This window comes from Acomys minous (assembly GCF_964271855.1).
Source record: "Acomys minous genome assembly, chromosome: 18".
In the NCBI taxonomy this organism is placed as follows: Eukaryota; Metazoa; Chordata; class Mammalia; order Rodentia; family Muridae; genus Acomys; species Acomys minous.
Genome location: NC_140501.1, coordinates 57888369 through 57910514, shown reverse-complemented (window position 1 = coordinate 57910514; position 22146 = coordinate 57888369). Strand labels below are relative to the sequence as shown.

At 46.0% G+C, this 22146-nt stretch overlaps 1 protein-coding gene across 3 annotated transcripts in view; it reads right to left on the bottom strand.

Moving 5' to 3' along the window:
- Window positions 1-22146, bottom strand: part of SGCG (sarcoglycan gamma) — a 62901-nt gene that overhangs the window by 8738 nt on the left and 32017 nt on the right. For all 3 annotated transcript variants that reach the window (XM_084767469.1, XM_084767471.1, XM_084767470.1), the window contains exons 3-6: window positions 13185-13286; window positions 8982-9069; window positions 5512-5631; window positions 1567-1639 (exon numbers count right to left, since the gene is read on the bottom strand). In XM_084767469.1, the coding sequence (XP_084623595.1) occupies window positions 1567-1639; window positions 5512-5631; window positions 8982-9069; window positions 13185-13286 (383 nt within the window). The remainder of the gene's footprint in view (window positions 1-1566; window positions 1640-5511; window positions 5632-8981; window positions 9070-13184; window positions 13287-22146) is intronic.

Below are 22146 nucleotides of genomic sequence, written 5' to 3'. Positions count from 1 at the left end.
CCACTGCATTCCCTACAATTAGGCCATCCTCCTGATGGTTTTATACCTCCCCCAGACAGTGCCACTAACTGGGGGCCAACTGCCCTGTGGGGGACATTCTGCATCCTTACTGTAATAGACCATTTATTTTAAAAATATCACTTGATCGGGCTGGAGAGATGGCTCAGTGGTTAAGAGTGCCGCCTACTCTTCCAGAGGTCCTGAGTTCAATTCCCAGCAACCACATGGTGGCTTGTGACCATCTATGATGAGATCTGGTGCCCTTTTCTGGTATTCAGGTGTACATGCAAATAGAACACTCATATACATAAAAATAAACAAATGTTTAAAAAAATATCACTTGATCTTTGACATAAAAGGGTATTAGCAGAATCAGCAGTGGCTACATGATACTCAGCAGCCTGGAGTTACAGATAGATTCTGTAAGAGCAGACTTATGTCCAAAACTATTCAGTCATCATGAACAAATACCAAAAGCTTGAGAGCCTTAGGCCGGGGAAAACCGTAACAAACGAAGAAACAGAGTCTATTCCTGTCACATGAGGTCCATAGAACAGTCAAGTCCACTGACGTAGAAAGTAGTATAGTGGGTACCAAAGCTGAGGTGGAGAGGGAGGATGAAGAACTATTTAAGGGGGTTGCAATTTCAGTTCAAAGAGAAAAGCACTCTGAAAGTGGATTGTCTTCAAAACCACTTGAGATGTACTCAGTGCCACTGAACAGCACATAACAATAGCCAAGAGGGAAAAATTATAAGTGAGGTGAATTTTACCACAGATACTAAAGCTTTCTAACATATTTACAAATATGAATGTATCCTGTGCTTGTTTTTTAATAACATCATTTCCTTAATGTATAGTATACACACACACACAAACAAACGTACATATGAACACACACATATGCACATCTATAGCTGGAGTAAATTGACACAGTCAAGAATGCTTATTTCAGGCTTCGAAGTCTATGTGGGGCACTGGACTCTTCCATGAGGCTTTGCTTTCTTTCTTTTCTTTTTGAGAGGATGGAGTGGGCTAGGGACGGATAGTGTAATGGAAAAGGACCCCCTCAGAGGTCCCTCAGAGCTTGTCCAAAAGCCTGCGGTAGGAAGGGGTAGTAGATTCTCAGCTCTGGGTGGCTCAAGTCAAGTGAGGGGGGAGAGGACAGCCACACACAGCCCTACCCATGTAGGGACCCCAAGCACCCACCCATCTTAACCATGGCAGATGCAGACCCAACAGAGCATTTGAATGGTGTCCATTGAGCAATGTCCCTCTGGCAGGCATGTGATGAGCAGGCCCCTGCTGTCCTGTGGAGCCTGAACAGAAGCAATGGGGACAAGAGAGGCGGTGCCATGAAGCCACACAATGTTTGGAACCAGCAGGGCTTTGGACTTGCCTTGGGTTCTACTAAGTAATGGCCAGTTAGTCATATGCTGAAAGCCTTGACAGTAAAGGCGACCAGTGCAGCAAGCAGGGATGCGGGGACACTGTGAGCACCTGTCTGCAGGCACACCTCATTGTTTGCTATAAGAAAGCGTGTTTATATTGGAAGGAAACTCCTTACCTAAGGTCCTGAAATGGGACAGCATTGACAAGCGGTGTCTCCACTGAGTGTTCAAATAGAGCTCCTTCTGGCCCTAAAAAAAAAAGCCCAGAGATATATCAGGACAAAAGTACTAGAAGTGGCATCAGCCAAATTAAACAGCCTGTCCCCCAGGAGGCTGAGCATCCCTCATCCCAGGATCCAAAGTTTCTGACAATTGCCTTAACCACGGAGCGTGGAAAGTTACATCACCGACTTCCTACAAAGGGCCACAGTGAAAGGCAGGCCCGCGGCGTCACCCGCCATGACTTGGATGCTTACCTCTGAGCTGCACGGCCTGTGGGCTCACATCCCTCGGGTGCCTAACTGTGCACGTGCAGATATTTCAAAATCAGAAATGCCTACGACCTCAAAATGACCAAGCATTTTGAGTAAGGGATGGTCAGCCTGTGTCGTCTGTGTTCCTTTTTTCGCCCAGTTTGTCCATGGATTCAGTTTTCAGGGGGCAGCGGCATGAGAGTCACTGGACATTTTGAGGCCACCACAATAACTTGTAATAGAGTGTCCTGTTCTCCCCCAAGTTATGACAAGGCAACAGCCTTATTTTAGAACGAGAGAATGACATTAGTCATCACAATGAAAAAAAGAAATAACATTGACATTACATCTATTTTTCAATAATACTAAGTTGGTGTGTGTGTATACGTGTGTGTGTGTGTGTGTGTGTGTGTGAGAGAGAGAGAGAGAGAGAGAGAGAGAGAGAAACAGTTGTGTCTTATGCCATTTGTTTCTAAGGACCATCAGAACAGATTCAAAGAATTCTACATATCTGAAACAGCCCTTGTGTTTCTGGAACTAGCATATCCCCCTCAGTTCACTTGATCACAGGCAAGAATGTGCCTAGGGGACAGAGATACATGGAGCAGGTGACAAGCTGTTTGTTATATCTTGCCTTTAGCTGTTGGCGGAGAACGGAGTTCACATTTTAAACCTGCACGCTGCAGAGACTCGTTACCTAAGTAGCGAGCAATGCTGGCTGGAAAGCCGTGCGGTGGTTAAAGCTGCTCATCAACCTTACGGCAGCAGGGCAGTCTGTGCCCAGGGCAGTTAGTGCAAACCTTGCAGTAAACAGTCATTTGTGGCGTACGGAGTGTGCGGGTAAGGATTCGAGCGAAACAGCGGGCAGAAGGTGCCGTGTACAGAACAGATGGGTAATCCACAGCACTGGGCACAGAGGCTCTACAGGGCAGCACCAGCCCAGTGCTCAGGTTATAGTTAAAGCATTTCTCACCTTGGGTTTTATGGGCATATGCCCAGATTTAAGTGGCAGTGCTTCATCTATGTATAGTCAGATGATTCATCTGGCCTAGAACCTGCTCAGCTCCTGCCTAGGTCAGACTCATGCCTAAACTCCACCCATGACTGGGGCCCATCCCAGGTTTAGGACACACCCCTGCCTGGACCATGCCTCTAACCAGACATCTGGTTAGGCCACACCCCATGCCTAGGGCGCACCCCTGCCTAAGCCACACCCTTACCTATGGTATACCCTGGTACCAATTTTTGTCCTAGCCTGTTTTCTATTGTTTTGATAAACACCATGACCAAAAGTAACATAGGAGGAAAGGGTTTATTTTCGTTTCAGGTCTGCCACTGGCATCCACCTGGGAACTGGTTAGAAGTGCAGTCTTAAGTCCTATACCAAACCTCCTTATTTATGGCTGAGATGTGAAATACCCTCCCGGGCACATGTGTTTCATTACAGGATCTCTAGCTGTTGGCAGTACTTGGTGAGGTTGTGGAGCCTTTAGGAAGATGGCCTCGCTGGAGGAGGCAGGTTGCTAAGGGCAGGCCTTGAGGCCCATTGCTCTTCTTATTTCTAGTCTGAGCTCTGTTTTCTGAACCTCTGAGATGTGTAAAGCCGTGCTGGGCCACCAGCTCCCTCAGCCACGGAGCGAGCAGGTTCACCCTCCATGCTTTTCTCCCCCACAAGGGACTGTATCTTCTGAACTGTGAGCCAAAACGAGCCTTTCCCCCTTCAAGTTGCTCCTGGCAGATGCTTTGCCACAGTCACAAGAAGAGGAAGCCATATACTACTAAGCCAGAAATCCTAGGAACAAAGGCAATACGCACAGACATAACTAGCTCCCCCCTTCCCCCCGCCCCCAGGGAGCTCCGGCCTGTGCAGGTAGCTTACACTACAACTGCTCATCAGTTCCCTCTCCTGCTTCTCTTACAGTGAATGCTATGACCTGAAAGAAGCCCTGGCCTAGGGAACGGTTCATTCTCTGTAACGGATGGCTGGGTTTGATGGGATCCTCTTTTCGCTGCAGTTTAAATGTTAACTCCCTGCAGTGCAGCGATACTTTGCTGAGAGCTATGCTGACTTTGCACACATTAATCCTGACCCACCAAGCAAAGAGTAGACTGGTGGTGCCAACATGCTCTAACACGTCAGGGGACAGTCCTACTGACAAACTACATGCAGCTAGTACAGAAATGGCATCTAGGTTAAGAAAGGCTATGTTTCCTATACAGGTGACCCTGAACTTATAATGGTGCTATGTTCCAATAACCATGTCATAAATGGATAATATCCCAAGTGGAAGATACACTGAATCTACCCCAAAATATCAACCGTGCCATCTCAGCAGCACAGCCCACGGTAGAGTGAGGAACTCTCATCATATGTGATCCAAGGGCTGACAAGCAGGTGTAGTATTGGCCGCTGTTGCTGTCCAGCCATGAGGACGGCACCACATAGTGCTAGTCCAGGAAAATATCCACATTAGAAATTCCAATTAGTTTCTACCAACCATGTGACATGTCGCCATCATTACAAGGCAGACAAGTTGAGCCATCACAAGCCAAAGACCATATGTACATTGGACCAATGGATTCCTTTTTTAAAAAGATTTATTTAGTTATTATGTTGTATATATTGCTCTGTCTGCATGTTAATGGCATGCCAGAAGAGGGCATCAGATCACATTAGAGATGGTTGTGAGCCACCATGTGGGTGCTGGGAATTGAACTCAGGACCTCTGGAAGAGCAGACAGTGCTTCTTAACCTCTGAGCCATCTCTCCAGCCCTGGGCCAGTGGATTTTATTCCAGATACTTAGGTACTTGCTCTTTTACTAATAAAAGTGTGTGTGTGTGTGTGTGTGAGAGAGAGAGAGAGAGAGAGAGAGAGAGAGAGAGAGAGAGAGAGAGAGAGAGAGAGAGAACAGGTCTCACCAAGCAGCTCAAGTCTCAAATTCATGATCTTCTGTCTCTGCCACCTGAGTGTTGGGACTACAGGCACATGCCCCTCCCCCACCGGCTTTAATTTCTCATCATTGGCTTTCCTAGCATCTTTTAGAAAGAAAGGAAGCCAGGACACTGCTCCCTTGGCGTAGGCTGAAGCACTAGGTCATCACTTTACAGTGATGATGATGATGATGATGCAGCATCTGCTGCACAGAGCTGTATATTAGGACTTGAATCTGCTTCCTGATTGTGTGAGAGAACAACACCACTGCCGATTTTCCGACTAGTGCAAAGAAATTCTGGAAGTGGCTTGACCACACCAGTCAGCTTGTACTTGTCTTCCGGGAGCACAGCAAGCGAGCTTCCAACAGACTCCGAAAACGTTCTTCACAGAATTTTTTATGCTGAAGGTGAGCACAGTGAGAGCTCGACTCCCACTTTTAACTCAACCAGAGGAAAAGCCATTTTGCAGACACATGGGGGTCTTCAAGTACCTAACATAACAGCGATGAAGCAGATAGGTAAACCCCAAACAGGGAGCTACATAGGACACTGGCTACAGAGACTGGGTGAGGCTCTGTGAGGAAGGCCTCATCCTTCAGATACAGACAGAATGTAAAAGGAAACGCCAGGAAGTACGTTAACACAGCCAGCTGCTCGTCCCTGGGGGAGAGCAGAGCTGTGAGCTCAGCTGCAGCTGGTCGTCTCCACAAACCTGTTACCCGCAGTCTGCCTGTGCCGATCACTACGTCCTGCTCCTCGGCAGTGAACAGTGGCTCGCCGTCTTCAGAACTGATCCCAAAGTGCTGGCTCTGGACCTCTACCATTTGGGGACCTGAAAAGAGCAGTGAGTACAGTGTATTACAAGTGTTGGCTGTAAGCAGTATTGATGCCCTGTTTTTACAGCTGTTGTGTCACCCACCACCAAACAACGCACTATGACAGGCCTCCATGTGTGCATCAGCACACTCACCCACCATCCTTACAGAAATAATACATAAACAAAAAATGGTATTGGTGACAGAAGTAGTTAGGAATTAAAGCTCACAATTTGCTCAATTTTCTTTTTCTTAGAAAAGCCTGATTTTAGGTTTGTTTGGTTTTTGTTTTTAAATAATTGTGGTGGTTTGAATGGGTATGGCCCCCATAGACTCATGTGTTTGAATGCTTGGCCATCAGGAGTGGCACTGTTAGGAGCTGTGGCTTTGCTGGAGCAAGTGTGTCATTGTAGGGGCAGGCTTTGAGGTCTCCAGTTACCTCATTCTATTTGCTGGGGTTTTTTTCCCCCTAAAAGAGCACATCATGGCACCAGTAGCCTTCCTCTGAAAGAGCATACCTTCCTCGCCCCTGTGTTCTGGAAACAGTGCAGAGCATTCGGCTCCTTAATTGTGAGAGTGAAAATGGACTTGTTTTGGTTTCTTCCCCTCTGCCCGCTCTCCCCTCCCAGTCCCGCCTCTTCCCCTCCCAGTCCCGCCTCTTCCCCTCCCAGTCCCGCCTCTTCCCCTCCCAGTCCCGCCTCTTCCCCTCCCATACCCTCTTCTTTCTAACCACTGCAGTGACTAGACTTGTCTTCTGGCCAAACTTGGACATTTCTGTGGAAGTGTTAAGAATCCTTGGGGCGGGGTGGGCGGGGGGGCGGGGGCTGGAGAGATGGCTCGGTGGTTAAGAGTGCCTCCTGCTCTCCCAGAGGTCCTGAGTTCAGTTCCCAGCAACTACACGGTGGCTCACAACCATCTATAATGTGATCTGACGCCCTCTTCTGGCCATGCAAGTAAAGCCCTCATATACATTAAACAAATAAATAAACCCTTGAGTGAAGGTACTTAACTGGTTTCCCGGCCCACCTGTGGCACTCATTGCAATGTGGGCATTTCAGTTTTGGGCTTCTCAGAACAGCACTGGGTCTGTGTTGTCGTGTGTCCTAACCCCCCCCCCCCCCGCACCACCTCCCATTCATAAGGTGAGCTTCTGGAACCCTCCCTGGGTTAGACCTCAGAGGGAGCTGCTGCTGGTGGTCGCTCTAGGAGGGTATTGGCCAGCCTCTTGGCAAGTTCTTGCTCCCTCATGGAAGAGTGAGGCGTCTCTACAGACCCACTTAGGGAGCCCACTCTGTCCAGCACCCAGCACCGGCACTTTCATCATTCTCTGCTGTTTTCTCAGCTTCCAGAAATCCCCCTTCTGTGATGCAATGCTTGGCCTCCCATTCGCCACATTTGACACTCTTCCTTCTCGAAAGGCCTCGGCAGTTTTGCCTCAAAATTTGCCCTGTGACCTCTGGGATTTCGTGCTCAGAAGAGCCGTGTTCCAAGTCCCAGCAGGGGCCACCACGTGCACGGGCCAGCCTTAGGGCCAGTTCTAGAAAGTGCGTTTGTTATTTGTCTTGTCGCTCCAACGAAACTCCTTATAGAAGCAACCTGAAGAAGGCTTTACCCCGGCTTCCGGTTCAAGGAGATCGAGGTAGGAAAGGTATGGGGCGGGAGGGGTAAGCACTAGTCACGCTGCGTCAGCAGGCAGGAGGCAACGAGGAAACAGGAAGTGGGGCTCGGCTGTAAAACCCAAGGCCCCACCCACAGTTGCTGGGATTCCGCTTCAGTCAGCCTGGGATGTCTTTGTCTACCTGCCACGGGGGCGTGGCCCTGCCCCATATGGGTCACCAATTTTATGATTAATAAGATGATAAGATGTAAGGCAATAAGATAATAAGGTACTAGGCAGCAGATATTATGTTGTAGAGGAGTTTATTATCTGAGTGTTGGGGGAGAAGGAAAGGGTGGAAGGGGGAGAGGGGGGAAGAGGCAGGAGAGAGAGGAAGAGAGAGGAAGAGGAAGAGGGAGGGTGAGGTGGGAGTGTCATTTTCTATAGCCCTGGGCAGGACCACGCCTACGTCACAGGTAGGCTGACTGAAGCCAGAATCCCTACAACAGGGACCCACTTTTTTCAAAGAGCCTTCACTTCCTAATGGTTCCACAACCTTCCAGAACTGGGTCACCAACTGGGGACCGGGTATTAAACACACATGGCGGACATGTTTCATTCAGACCGCAACAGTGTGGCCCGTGCCCCAAGCAGAAGAAGGTCTTGCGGTTGACACCTTTTTCATAGAGTTGATTCCTACTGCCGGGTCTTCCCGTGGCTCCCACCGTTCCTACTGCCCGGTCTTCCCGTGGCTCCCACGATTCCTACTGCCCGGTCTTCCCGTGGATCCCACCGTTCCTACTGCCCGGTCTTCCCGTGGATCCCACCGTTCACTGTCCCCGTGACACCGACAAGGCTTCTCCCTGCCTTTCCCCAGGCTGCTCTCTGCCCCATCTCATAAGAGACTGCAAAGCAGTTTGATTCTCCCAATAAACTGTCTTTCCACCCACAGAGTGGCCCACGTTAGTGTTTTCACTGATTACAGTTGCAGCTGAGATTTAAACACTCTCAGTGAGGAGTTATTTTGTTTGTATGGGTCCTGATAGTTTCTTGGAAGTGGGACTAGGAGTTACGTGTGCGCTTAGTGACAGAGTGCCACTACTGCAGGACACAGGGGGAAATGTGCTATGGCTGGGGAGGTGCTCTTGGGTAAACTGCCTGCCAGGCACTCGGTGAGGACCCAGATTCCAATCCCTCGCCTGCGTCTATACAAAAGCTGGGTGTGGCAACTCGTACATATAGCCCCTATGCTGAACATATGGAGACAATGGGGGGGGAGGCGGGGAGCAGCTCTCCAGAACTCACTGGCCAGCCAGTGAGCTCCAGGCTCAATGAGAGAGAGAGAGAGAGAGAGAGAGAGAGAGAGAGAGAGAGAGAGAGAGAGAGAGAGAGAGAGAGAGAGACCTTGTCCTCAACTGAGGAAGATGGCAGCAGCTGACCTCTGACCTCCACACTCACCACACACACACACACACACACACACACTCACCCCGCCCACACACACACACATCTCCCTTCTCCACACAACAACACACAAGCCCTCACACGCTGCACTCTGCCTCCTGAGGCTAGCTGCTCTCTATGAATACCCTGCAAGCTAGGAAGCTCATGTTTTATTATTTCTAAATAAGCTTGCAATTCTTTAGAAGAAACTCCCATCTGTTCAGCAGCACCTCCCCCTCTTCCCCTTTTCCCCCCTCTGTCCCCCCCCCCCACTGCCACCCAACACGGACTTGAAGCCAGTAGCTGCTGTGAGCATGTTGGACTCACCCACTTTGACCCTGCCTGTGACCTCCCCTGCTGAGTTTCGGGCACTGAGTGTCACATTCTGTGTTGATTGCAGAAGCAAAGAGGAGTCCTGGAAATAATTTACAAAATTAGCAAAATATACCTTTATGTTTACATATAGTTTATACTGGTACTTTATATATCACTACAGGTATGGATCTATAGATGTAGATATCACTGGGATCCTATACATGTGCAGCAAAAAAAAAAAAAAATTTAAAGAACTCTCAGACTTATATTATTTTTAGGGAATAAATGTGTTAACTTTAAAAAATAGATTATAACAATCCTTTGAGTTTATAATGTTTAAAAATACTGTTTCTCTGTTAATTAGTTCTAAAGGCAAACAGGTTCTAAATAGCAGTTCACCTTTGCCAAGCCAGTCAGAGTCTTTGTTGTTACTGTGATGTATGTTCAAGGCACTTGTAGGAGATAAATTAGAGAATTAGATACCCTACAAACCATGATACTTATTTTCAAAATGCAAAGAATTCTCACAATTAAAAAAAAAATCTGTCACAGAAGGACAAGTACCACAGGACGCCTCAGGTGTGTGGTCTGAAGAAGACGGTCACCTAGAAAGTAGGGAGGGTGGAGGAGGCTGGGAGGTGAGGCGGTGGGGTCGCGGGGGTCATCAGGGTGGAGGAGGCTGGGAGGTGAGGCGGTGGGGTCGCGGGGGGTCGTCAGTGGCTCTGAGTTTCCATTCAACTGGAACCAACTGTGGTGGGTGATATGGAGCAGCTGGGGCCAGAGTTAACAGTGATGCACTCACTACACATCTCTAAAAAGCTGGAAGACATCACTTTTAGTGCTTCCACAATTAAACATCACTCAGTGTGTGTGTGTGTGTGTGTGTCTGTGTGTGTGTGTCTGTGTGTCTGTGTGTCGGAACATCCCAGGGAACTTCAGTTTTGGGTAGGTGAGATGTCTCACTAGATTTTAAAAAAACTTGTTGTGCAAGTGGGACCACCTGATTTGGATCCCCAGATCCCACATCCCACCGTGGAGGGAGAGAATTAACTTCCAAAAGTTGTCCTCTAAACACACACACACACACACACACACACACACACACACACACACAAATAGTAAATAAAAATTTTGAGAAGCATGTAATGTGTGTTTCCAGAGTGTGTGCTTGAGTGTGGAGCCACCATGAGTGTGCAAACTCAGGCCTTCCTCAACCCCACACACCACTTTTGCAGGTGCTATGGAGCCAGAGTTAGAGGCCAGAGCAGCATCCATGAATAAGACATCCTTTCAGCTCAGCACCGACGGTCACTGTGGATGGCAAACTCTTCAGATTGATGAAGTGGCTTGTTCTCTGGGGTTTTACAGAAAGCTGCTCCCTAGAGACACTAACTAACACATTGGCTCTCACAGGTTACTGAGGGGCAGAGCTGCTCTGCTCATAGTTTCTGTCACTGCATGTCCTGACTGACATCGATGTCGCTCAACGTCGCGTTGTAAGCCCTTAATGTGTGGTTGGTTATCTGACGTTCTTTCTAATTACACTCCCTGTTCTTCTTAAGGCATGTCTGGAAATGACAGTCTGATAAAATGTAACTGAAAGTTATTAATTCCTAGAAGGTTCCATTTGCTGTGATCTATTTGCCGGACTTTAGTCACCAGGTCCCACTGTCTGCTGTCTCCCTAAGTACATGAGGGAGCAGCCAGCACGACCTGGCCAAGTGGGGAGAATACGACCTCATATTTTAATGTACTCATGCCTGACTTTCTAACAAAAAAAAAACGTGTGCTGCTCTGCCTTGTCCTCGTACAACAGAGTCCTCAACATTTCCAATGCTCCTGTGGTCAGTGTACGTGCAGTGCTGGGACAGGCTCAGATCTGGCTCGGGCGTGAATCAGCCCGTGTTACAGTCTTCTGCATGCTCCTTCTGTCAGCAAGATTCCTAGAAACACTAAGACACAACCACAGGTAAAAGGTGCCCTGTGCTCTGCCCTCTTCGGACCTCCCTGTGTGGCAGTCCTGACTGTGATTCTTGAAGGGCTCTAATTGGCGCTAGCGCCGGCAAACATGGCTCTGGCAGGCCTTGCCCTTCCCCCATTCCCTCTGCCTTGCTAAAGCTAGCCCCCAAGGTCTATTCCCTTATTTGGCACATCCTCCCACTGAGGCTGTCCACCAAGTTCCAGCTATCAAAAGCCCCTTTTGGTTCACCTAATTAATATAGCCAATCAAAACAAACCTACTCACCCTAAAGAGGGTGGGAGGGATGGGGCGGGGGTGGGGGATGGGGGTGTCTCCTTTTCCCATGGTAAACTGCCATTTGCCTATGGGCCACGGGCTGTCTCCTCTCTATCCAGAGGCAGTCCCTTGTCTCTCCAGGTCAACTATTCCTCCCCCCTCCTCCTGTCCCCATCTTACTCCCTGCCTTTTGTCCCCCTGCCTTTTGCTGAGAACTTGGCCTTGGAGTGTCACGTGCTGACAGCAGTCCTGCCTCCTCTTTCAGCAGCTGGTAGGACAGCCTGCTGAATGTCCTGATGGCTCTCAGGGAATAACGTTGCTTTGGTCTCTGCGATCCTTTTTTCAGTTCCGTGGAGGGAACGCAAGTCTTGATTTGCTTTTCAAGTTCATGTTTATCTCATGGTGACCGATGTCTATTGCTCATGGTGAATCTCAGGCTCACAAGCCTCCAAGCAGTACAGCTGATGCAGATGCCTCTGTGTCAGGAGTCCCTTCCAGAGCTCCTCAGAGTGCCCCAATCAAGGCTGTTCAAGATGCTTGCACCAATGGAGCAGTAGGCAATTGTAAAGGTTTTTAATCCTAAGTTATGTTTTTAAGAAAATGAACCAAATTGCCAAGGTGCCAAGAGCCATCCTTGTTAAAGGAGCTCACTAGGCATGTGGGCTGTCTAGGAGGTGATCTGGTATTGGCAAGGTCTGTACCCCAGAATTGCTGCCAACCTCTGACTACCCTGTCAATTGTGCATTGCTGCATCTCTCTAAAATCTGGCATTAGAGCTGGGCATGGTGACACACGCCTTTAATCTCAGCACCCAGGGAGGCAGAAGCAGGTGAATCATGTGAGTCTAAGGCCAGCTTGGTCTAGAGTCCAGGACAGCCAGGACTACATTCAAGGCTGATCTGGTCTACAAAGCAAGTCCAGAACAGCCAAGATAACACAGAAAAACCCTGTCTCGAACAGCCAAAAAGTAAATACATCTGGCATTGATGTGAACTGTTACTTTCTGGGTATTGACCAGCTCTGATTGAGCAAACTTCCTACAAAGATCTTGTTTGAGGATATACTGTTTGCTGTACAGATGAATTAATGTCTGATTATGGAATTCCTGATTGGATTCAAATAGTTTTAAAAGTTAAATTGTTTTAGATCTTCTAAAACAATTTTAGAGAGTTTATGGGTGCAATAAACACCTTTGTGGAACTCCAGATGCCTCACTAAGGATAGCCCTGTGGCAGATTTGTGGCTTCAGATAAGCCTCTACTCCAGATGGCACCACAAATCCAGGTATTTCACCGTAAATATTGGCAAGTTGGTTTGAATTTCCCATGAACCCAAGATGGAATGAAGCTACCTAGATATGTCTGAATTTACTCTGTTTCTTAGAATGAAAGACAGATAAAATTATTGTCCCAAACTCATTATGAACTAAGAGATAGCTATAGCTAGGTCAGTCCTAATTGATAAGTTGTATATTCTTGTAACTTTTAGGCCTTGTCACTCTGAATGGCCAGAAGCCGTTTTTTACCTCCTCAGCCACAGGAAAATTGTGGACAGTTTAAATTTTCCTGTTCGGCTGCGGTACAGTCAGTCCCTAGAGAAGAAACCCTGGGCTTTCTTTTTCCTCTTTTTTCTTTCAATCCTGACCAGTTGCCTGAGCCATCAGCTCGCCACCCAAGAGATAAAGCGAACTGGAAGGGCATCTGCATCCAGCTCCAGAGACCCCACCCTGGACCTCTTCAGAGCCGCAGCCGGCCGTTAATACCGAGGCTGCTAAACTCAGAACAGAAGCATTTAAGAATGAAATCTTTTGAGCATGTATTCTGTAAGGTAAAGTCTACTGCCTGATAGTACATTGTTAGAGAGAACATGCCACGAGTGTGTGGACACACGTACTTCCTAAAAGTCCCCTCTGAAAAACAGAATTTCTGTGCTTAATCTTTACCTATTTTTCACAGGTACGTGAAATATAATCTACTTACCACCCTGGAGCGTATTTCTTTGGCGTACAGTGGAAATAAAAATTCCGATTCCCCTTCCAGACGAAGCCCATCAGGTGTGACATGCAAGTAGCCCATTCCTGTCTGGAGAGAGAGAGAGAGAGAGAGAGAGAGAGAGAGAGAGAGAGAGAGATGAAATTTTCCATTTTTTTAATTTTTTGCTTCTTTCAGAGCAACTAAACTTACACATGCACCTTCATATATTCCTTCCATTTTTCTATATTTCTTCTAAATGTCTATTTGAAACTTTAGTTGCTTATATCCAATATTCATTTTTAAAAGCCTTTTGTACGTACAAAGGTCTATTTGGGAGATGCTTATAAGAGTTAACAAATCATTTTATAATAAACATGTAAGACTCCATGATCATATAAAAGAAAGCAAAGTCTTACTATTATTGTTTCTTTTTAATTTTATTTTAAAGACGCTGACTGATTGACTGATTGAATGTGCTGCGTATGTGTCATGGTGTCTGTGGAGAGGTCAGAAGACAAATTGTAGGGGTTGGTTCTCGCCCTTGGCTATTTGGGTCCCTGGAATTGAACTCAGGTTGTCAGGCTTGCCTGCAAGCCCCTTAGCCTGCTGAGCATCCCTATGTGTGGGGAGCAGAGGAAGCCCCCAAGTTGTTCCAGGAACCCTATAAGCACAGCAATGCAAGGCCAACTGGAGAACCTGTTAAACAGTGGTTCTCAACCACTAATGTTGTCACCCTTTAACCCAGTTCTTCATGTCGTGGTGACCCCCCCAACCGTAAAATTAGTTTCATTGCCATTTCATAAGTGTAATTCTGCTACAGTTATGAACTGTAACGTAAATATATGACCTGCAGGATATCTGATATGCCACCCCCAAGAGGTCGTGACCCCTAGATTGAAAACCACTGATTTACAATAATCCCTACTGCAGGAGCCAAACTCCTTACGACAGGGGCCAAAACCGACCGAGAATAGTCCTTCCCGTGAATTCAAAATCAACTGACTTGAACCTTTAATTATACCTGCAGACTCCTCCATGGTGTAATTATAAGGTAACTGAACGAAAGCTCTGCCGGGCTACAAGGGATTTAACTCGGCGGGCAGAAGTTATAAAAAACATCTTAGAACTCTGCCAAGTAGGTTTTTAAGGAAATAAAGGTACTTAAAAGCAAAGGTTTGTAACAATATAAAGGCATTTTAGTGGCAATTATAATAATCATCTAAATGCTTTATTAATGCAATGCAGATAATCACAAAGTTAGGAGTCAGTACATCATTTGGACAGTAATAAAACAACAAATATCTGTGTCCACAAACATAAGAGGCTAACTGTGGTTCCACATTTCACTTCTCCAGATGCCACCAGACACTGAGCCGGGACTCTGCAACCTGTGGGTTCTATAGAATTCCAGTCTGGCTTCGAGTACAGGAGAAGAAGACCTTCTTCGCAGGTTTAAAAGTGTTACAGCTCTTTTGCTTGGTGGGCGATTGGAGTGGCAGGGGTGAGGGCAGCTCATAGGCTGGTGCCAGGCCAAGCCACAGTAGAAACTCGGGTTCCAATGCTAGGCCAGGCTGCAGCAGGTGTTTGGGGCTCTGATAATGGGCTGGGCGGGGGCGGGGGCTGTGGCAGTGAGAGCCTGACTGATCAGGCAGGCTGGTCCAGCGATGATGAATGCTTCAGAGAGAGAAGAGAGATGGAGGGGGGAAGGAAAGGGAGAAGGAGGGAGGGAGGTGGACAGGGACTAGAGAAACCTTGGCCAGTGGGAAGGGTATTTGGGGGTGAATGTATTCACTAAGATGCTGGGAATGCTCTGTACTCATGGGGAGGAAGTCCAGGTGCCGGGCTACATGCCTAACTCACTGTGACCACCTGGTTGGGGTCATCAGGCATGGGAGGAAGCTGTCCCACTCCTGCCTGGCTCAGGATGAGATTTTAAATCTCCAGTTTGAAGTTTCCAGAGTTTGAACGTGCTTCCACGTCAGTTCCCACCTGACCCACGGCAAACACTCGCTTAAATTCCATTAGCAAAGTGTATGGGCATAAAATCCCCCAGGAAGGACGGCAGAATCATTTGTCCTGTCAAGTGCCCTAGAAAAGAAGGAAGTTGTGGTAGCTTGAATCAGTCGCCCCAATGGCCTCAGGAAGTTGAATCCTTGGTCCCCAGTAGGTGGCGCTGTTTGAGAAGGTTTAGAAGGTGCCGCTTTGCTGGAGGGCGGACTCTGAGAGTATACAGTCTTGCCTTCCACTGCTGGTCCGCCCTCTGTTTTGTGTTTGCTATAGAAGATATGAGCTTTTGGCTTCCTCCTCTGGCCACTCTGGCTGCTCGCTGCTGTTCTCCTCCACCTTGTGGGTGGAGTCTTACCCACTGGGAACTGTAAGCCCAGATAAACGTTTCCTTCTCACAGCAATGGGAAAGAAAATAACTAAGACAGAAGCAAAGGGCTCTCACACAACTGTTTTGTTTTGTTGAGAATTTTGATTTTTACCCCGTCTCTTGTTGACTGTCACATTCTAGAACCTGTCATCATATTTCTAAAGGGACACACGACTATTGTGAAGGGTCCCAGAGTGTTATTTTAAAAGAAAATCCCAGTCGTTCTATTTTACCAATAAAGACTCAGGAGCCAGATTCTGGGGTGAAAACCTGCTAACTCAGAGAGGCAGAGAAAGCACCCAGCTGACCTTCCTACTCAGCTCACATCACCGATGGAGAAGTTTCAAAAGGCTCACTAGCTCAGCTGACTAGGCTGAAAAGGCCACAAACAAACAAACAAAAAACAAAACAAAAACAACAACAACAAAGCAAACAACAACCAAAAAACACAAAACAAAACAAAACCCAAGGCCAAAGGCTTACTAGCTCAAAGCTCAAAAAGACAAAGGCCAAGGAGCTGAAGAGCTAAAATGCTAAAAGCTCCTTCTATTTCTACACTCTGACTTAAATACCTTTCAACTCAAAGTCCCTCCTACTCTTTAATCCCTGCCAGCTGGTTTCTTACTCTGCCTCATGACCTAGGGTTAACTTATCAAATCTTGTGTATGGACAGCTCTTGGAGTACAGGTGTGTGGTAGGGCTCAACCGCACCAAACAAAAAAAAACTAGGTTTTTTACAGCTCACAATCTCAGGGATCTCAATAGGATCAAATATCCTGCAGCACCAGAGAGCCCTCTGAGGAGCTTCAATCACATCAACATGGAAGAGGAGTGACAGGGAATGGAGGGACCCTGGCTGCCCCACCCCACCCACCCCCACCCCCTCCACCCCACCCCCGCTGTCGGAGTCAGGGAGAGAATGACTCAGGCGCTGCACTGGGCTCCGTCACAAGATGAGGTTCACCAGTACATTCCCCGCCAGCATGCTCACCGAAGAGAAAGGGTCTCAGCTGAAATATCTAGAGTGAAAAATATATCCCAAGGTTCTGATGGGGAGCAGCTTTGCACATTCTGGGCCTCAGGTTCAGGAAGATGGAATTAATTCTTGAAGGAAATGACACAGCACTCGCCTACAGCCTCAGCTGCTCTGACCCAGCAAGCAATGTGGTCGTAAAGCCAGAGGCCACCAGGGAACTTCCAATAGCATCCACGTTGGTCCACAGGATCTGAGTTACCCAGAGGCGAGAAAGACCAATGGTGGTGACGTAACAATGGAAGGTAGAAATACTTCAATTCAAAAGACTTTGAGAGTTGTGAGTGGGATTTTAGGAGAAGCACAGAGGTGATTTGAAGGGTCGTGCTGGGCATCGAGGTCACGTTTTCCTTCATGCTAAGTAGGTGTTCCTCACTGACCTGAACTTCCATGCCAAGCACACACATTTGGCCTTTTGAGACAGAGTCCTATATAGTCGAGGGTGTCCTTGAACTCACTACACAGCTGAGGATTGCTTGGTGATCAGATCCTCCTGCCTCTAACCACTGTGTTCTGGGATTACACGTGTGCATCACCATGCCCGGCTCCACAGGGGAAATATCTGGATGTCTTGCCAGGATCACCAAGCGTTCACTGAAAACCAAAGGTCCGCTGTGTATCTGCGTTCTTTTCTGAGTTTTCAGTTCTGTCCAAATGATGACATCTCAGATCAAAATAAAAAGAGGCAACCTCAGTTGAGAAAAGGGCTTCATTAGAAAAAGCTGTAGGCAAGCCTGTGGGGGTGTTTTCTTAATGAGTGATTGACATGGAAGGTCCCAGCCATCCCTGGAAGGCAGTCCTGGATGCTGTAAGAAAGCAGCAGGCTGAGCAAGCCATGCATGACAAGCAAGCCAGTAAGGGGCACTAGTTCAGTGGTTCCCAGCCTTCCTAATGCTGGGACCCTTTAATCCAGTTCCTCATGTTGTGGTGACCCCCCCCCCAGCCATAAAATTATTTTTGTTGCTACTTCGTAACTGTAATTCTGGGACTATCATCAACCATCATGTAAATATCTGTGCTTTCAGATGGTCTTAGGTGACTCCTTGTGAAAGGGTCATTTGACCCCCAAAGGGGTCGAGACCCACAGGTTGAGAAGTGCTACACTAGCTGGAACATGATCAAATTTTCACAGCTCTTTACAAAGGATGAATACACTATTTTTTTTAGCATACTACAGCCTAGCTTATACTTGGCTCACATTTCCATCACACTGTAGCTCCTAGCACTGACAGGTAAGTGAATCTAGACCCTGAACACTCAGCCCAAATGTCTGCTGTGTCCTCAGCTGCTGGCACTGACAGACAAGACATCCCTAGACCTCGGGCCCCCAACTCAAACATCTGCCACCTTCAGGATCCTAGACCCTGGTGTGAACAAGCAAGCCTCCTGTTCTGGGACCCTGGCTCACATTTTGTTTGTTTGTTTATTTGTTTTGTTTTTCAAGACAGGGTTTCTCTGTGTAGCCTTAGTTGTTCTGGACTCCCTTGGTAGACCAGGCTAGCCTTGAACTCAGGGAGATCCACCTGCCTCTGCCTTCAGAGTGCGGGGATTACAGCCGAGTGCCACCCATGCCCGGCTCCTGGCTTACACTTTTGTAGTTCCCCTAGCCCCGGATGCTGCCAGGCAAGCAGCCTCCAGACTGTTACCAGCTCTTTCTCCCCACACACTTCTAACCAACTAATTCCAGATGTGCAAGCCCCAGCACAGGAAAAAACAAAACTAAACCCGTGGAAATCAAAGGTAATGTGTCTCTTTCAAAAATAACCAACGTTGTAATAATAGACCCAATGAGGACAATCTGGAAGAACTTCCAAAGAATTTAAAAAGGATGTTCATGAATATTTCCAAACACCTTAAGGAACATGGATATAGTCCTAGAGAATAAAACAAAGAAAGAAGTAAAATAAGGAAGTTTATAATAAAATAGAACTCAATAAAGAATTACTGGGCAGAGGCAGGAGGAGCCTACACAAAAAATGCTGGGAATGAGACAATTATCCCAATAAAAAAGGTTTATGTATAGAAATATAATGATGATGATGATGATGATGATGATGATGATGATGATGATACCATTCATTTGATTAAATATCCAGAGAAAGACTGATGGATCATGTAGTAGTTAAGTTTTTAACTTTTAACATGGGCTATGACATGCTCATCATAGTGGCTGCACCAGTTTGCATACATACCAACAATGTATCCGGGCTCCAATTTATCCATATCTTGCCAAAATATTATTATTATTATTATTATTATTATTATTATTATTATTATTACTATTATTATTATTAGTTTTTGTTTTTGTTTTTTTGATCTGCACAAAATTTTTCTTTGTTTTGTATTAGGACAATAGCTATCCCGATAGCTGTGAAGTGCTCTCTTATTATAGTTTTGATTGGTATTTTTCTGGTCATTAGTCATACTGAGCAACTTTTTATAAACTTCGTAGCCATTTGTAGCTTCCTTGAAGTGCTATCTAAGAGGGCCTGTGCCCGTTTCCCAAATTGGATTATTAATACTTTCACTATTGAGTTTCCAGAATTACTTAGATATTGTAAAGTCGGCCCTTTATCACATAGGTGGCTCACGTTTTCTCCAGTCTGTGAATTGTCTTTCTGCTATGTTGACTTTCCTTTTATGATGCAGAAGCTTTTAAATTGATACCATCCTATTTGTCTATTATTGGGTTTTTTTTTTTAATGTTTTCAGGATCATTCACAAGGAACCATTGCTAAAACAGACATTAGTCTTTAACATTAATTTTTTTCCCTAGGAGTTTGACAATTTGGGGCCTTAATCTTAGGTCTTCAGTGTGTATGTGCTGATTTCTGTGTGTGTGGCCTAAGGCCTGTGTTCCTTTTGGCTCTTGTGGGAATGCTCAGGTCTCCCAGCATTGCTGATGAAGGACCATCCTTCCTGCACTCAGGCCTCAGTGGACTCACTGCTGGGGTGGTATTCAGTCCTATGGTTCTGGCAGATCTGGCTTGTCACCATCATACTTTTTTGATCAGCTTTGGAGTTGTTTCTTGTTTCTATAGCAGTAATTCTTAGTGATGCCTCTAGATTAGGTCATTTTGTCAAGACTGATTTGGTTCCTTGGGATCTCATGTGGTTCTATGTGGATACAGATTTTTGGATTCTGTGGGGGTTTGAATAAAAATAGCCCCCTATAGGCTTATATATTTGAACGCTTAGTGGTACTTTTTGAAATTATTATGTGTAAGAGGTGTGACCTTCTTGGAAGAAGTGTGTCCCTGGAGTGGGCCTTGAGATTTCAAAAAATCCATTTCAGCCGAGTGTCTCTCTCTCTTCCTGCTGCCTGCTGCTCCAGGTGTAGAACTCTCAGCCCTTTCTCCAGCACATGCCTGCCTGTGTGCCACCGTACTCCCTGCCATGATTACAATGGACTAAGCCTCTGAAACTGTAAGTCAGTCCCAGTTAAATGCTTTCTTTTATAAGAGTCCCTGTGGTCATGGTGTCTCTTCACAGCAACAGAGTAGTGACTAAGACAGATTGTATTTTTCTATTTCTGTAAATAAAAATGCATGGGAATACTAATAGGATTGCATTGAACATGGAAATAACTTTGGGTTATATGGAAAGCTTAAGAATATTAAGGGTTTTGATTTTTGGGAGGGGGGAGGGGAGAAAGTTCTTTGAGACAAATTCTTCCTATATAGCCCAGGCTGGCCTCAATTCGTGAATCTCCTGCCTCAGCCTTCCAGGTGACAGCATTACAGATACTTGGCAACGTTCCAGGCCCCAAATGTATTTAGGAGTTTTTGTTTGTGTGTTTTGTTGTTGCTGTTTTTTTAACCTGTGAACATAAGCTTTGATTTCCTCCTATCTTTTTGTACCCTTTAACATTTCTTCAATGAATTCTTTCATCAATTTGGTATAATTTGCAGTGAACAAGTTTTTACCTCCATAGCCTTTCACTAAATATTTTATTCTTGAAGATCCTATTGAAATTAAGATTGCTTTCTGTTTTCTTTTTCAGGTAGTTTGTCATTTATTTAAAAAGAAAGAGAAATTAGGACCTGGGGGTGTTATCTACACTCACGTTAGGTTTAGTGCCACCCAGAGTGGAAAAGATATGGAAACAAACAATAAATCCAGGAGACACAGGAGGACACATTGTGTATGTCTGTCACATGCACATGACGTCTCTGAAGAGTCACACTTAAGAGATTGAGCCTTGGAATGGTCCTTACGGGGGCTGGGAACTTGGAGAATGGGGATGAATAATAAATACCCATAAATCCACAGGCGAGAGACACGAATAAAGCTACAGATGTGCCGAATCAAAGCATACCTATTGTTCATGATAATTCTGTTTTACACTCACAAATGTCGTGAGTAGATCTGATATTGTTTTCTTACTACAATCCGATTTTTTTTCCTTACTACAATCAAATAAAAATTTAAAAGCAGAAATATTATATATTGCAATTTTTTTCAGAACAGAAAAAAAGCTATAGCATGAATTAGTAAACAATGTTTAGTCTTATAGCCATGATGTCGCCAAAGCAAGTTCACATACGTGTGGACTGTAGGGTGAAGGCCACTGCACTGTAGGTGGAAAGGCCAGATGCTGCTCAACAGATCTGATTAAGGCCTGGTACCCTCTGGGGATTAGGACCTTGTATTTCTTGCCTTCTGACCCCATAAATGTGCACGGTAGCATGTCTCCTTCTGTTGAGGTCAGCACTAAAGACCCTCCACACCATCAGTAACACATTCCTGTGGAAAGAAAACTGCCTCAAACACCGAACCTGGCTGAAAGTGCAGGCTGCGATCTGCACACACTAGGTAGATCTGAAGTCGCCACTGTCTTTGTGCAAGATGTGCACTGTCTTAGAAATTTGTACACACTAGTCCTAGAAACTGCATGACCTGGAAGTGACACTGTGCATGTAGTGTATGCTTTGGCATGCACTATAACATTTGAAGCAACCTTTAGCCCTGCGTGGCTAGATGAAGTTAGACTGCAGTTACCCCAGACTCTTCCGTAAGTTGCCTTAGTCGTGGTGTTTTATCATAGCAACAGAAAAGTAGCTAACGCACATCCAGATGTCCTGCCTTTGTGGTACCCAGTAGCATCACACTGCTGCAGAAATATTATCATTACATATTCTAACCCATAGCAAGTACATTGTCTTATGTTCGATACGCTCATATTTGTAACCTTTACTTACATATTTTACGATAATTTCTAATAATAGTATATTTTAGTAAATACATTTATAGTACACTATAGTAAATCATTCAATGCTTTTGAGCTATATTTTAATGTTATGAGTATTTTACCAGAATGTGTAGAAATATAAATGTTTATTATATGAAGAGAGTAATGACAGCTATTGGCTTAAACCATGGCAGGACAGAAGCAAGGACACAGAAAATGCTGGATCCATTGAGTCTGTCTTATACTGAACCTCAGATAACAGCTATCATTCTTGGAAAGAACCTGGGCACACATCATACCCTCAGCTGCCTGGGAAAAACATACGGACTAAGCTGTGATTTCTCTCACAGTAGTATTTTTATCTCACTGG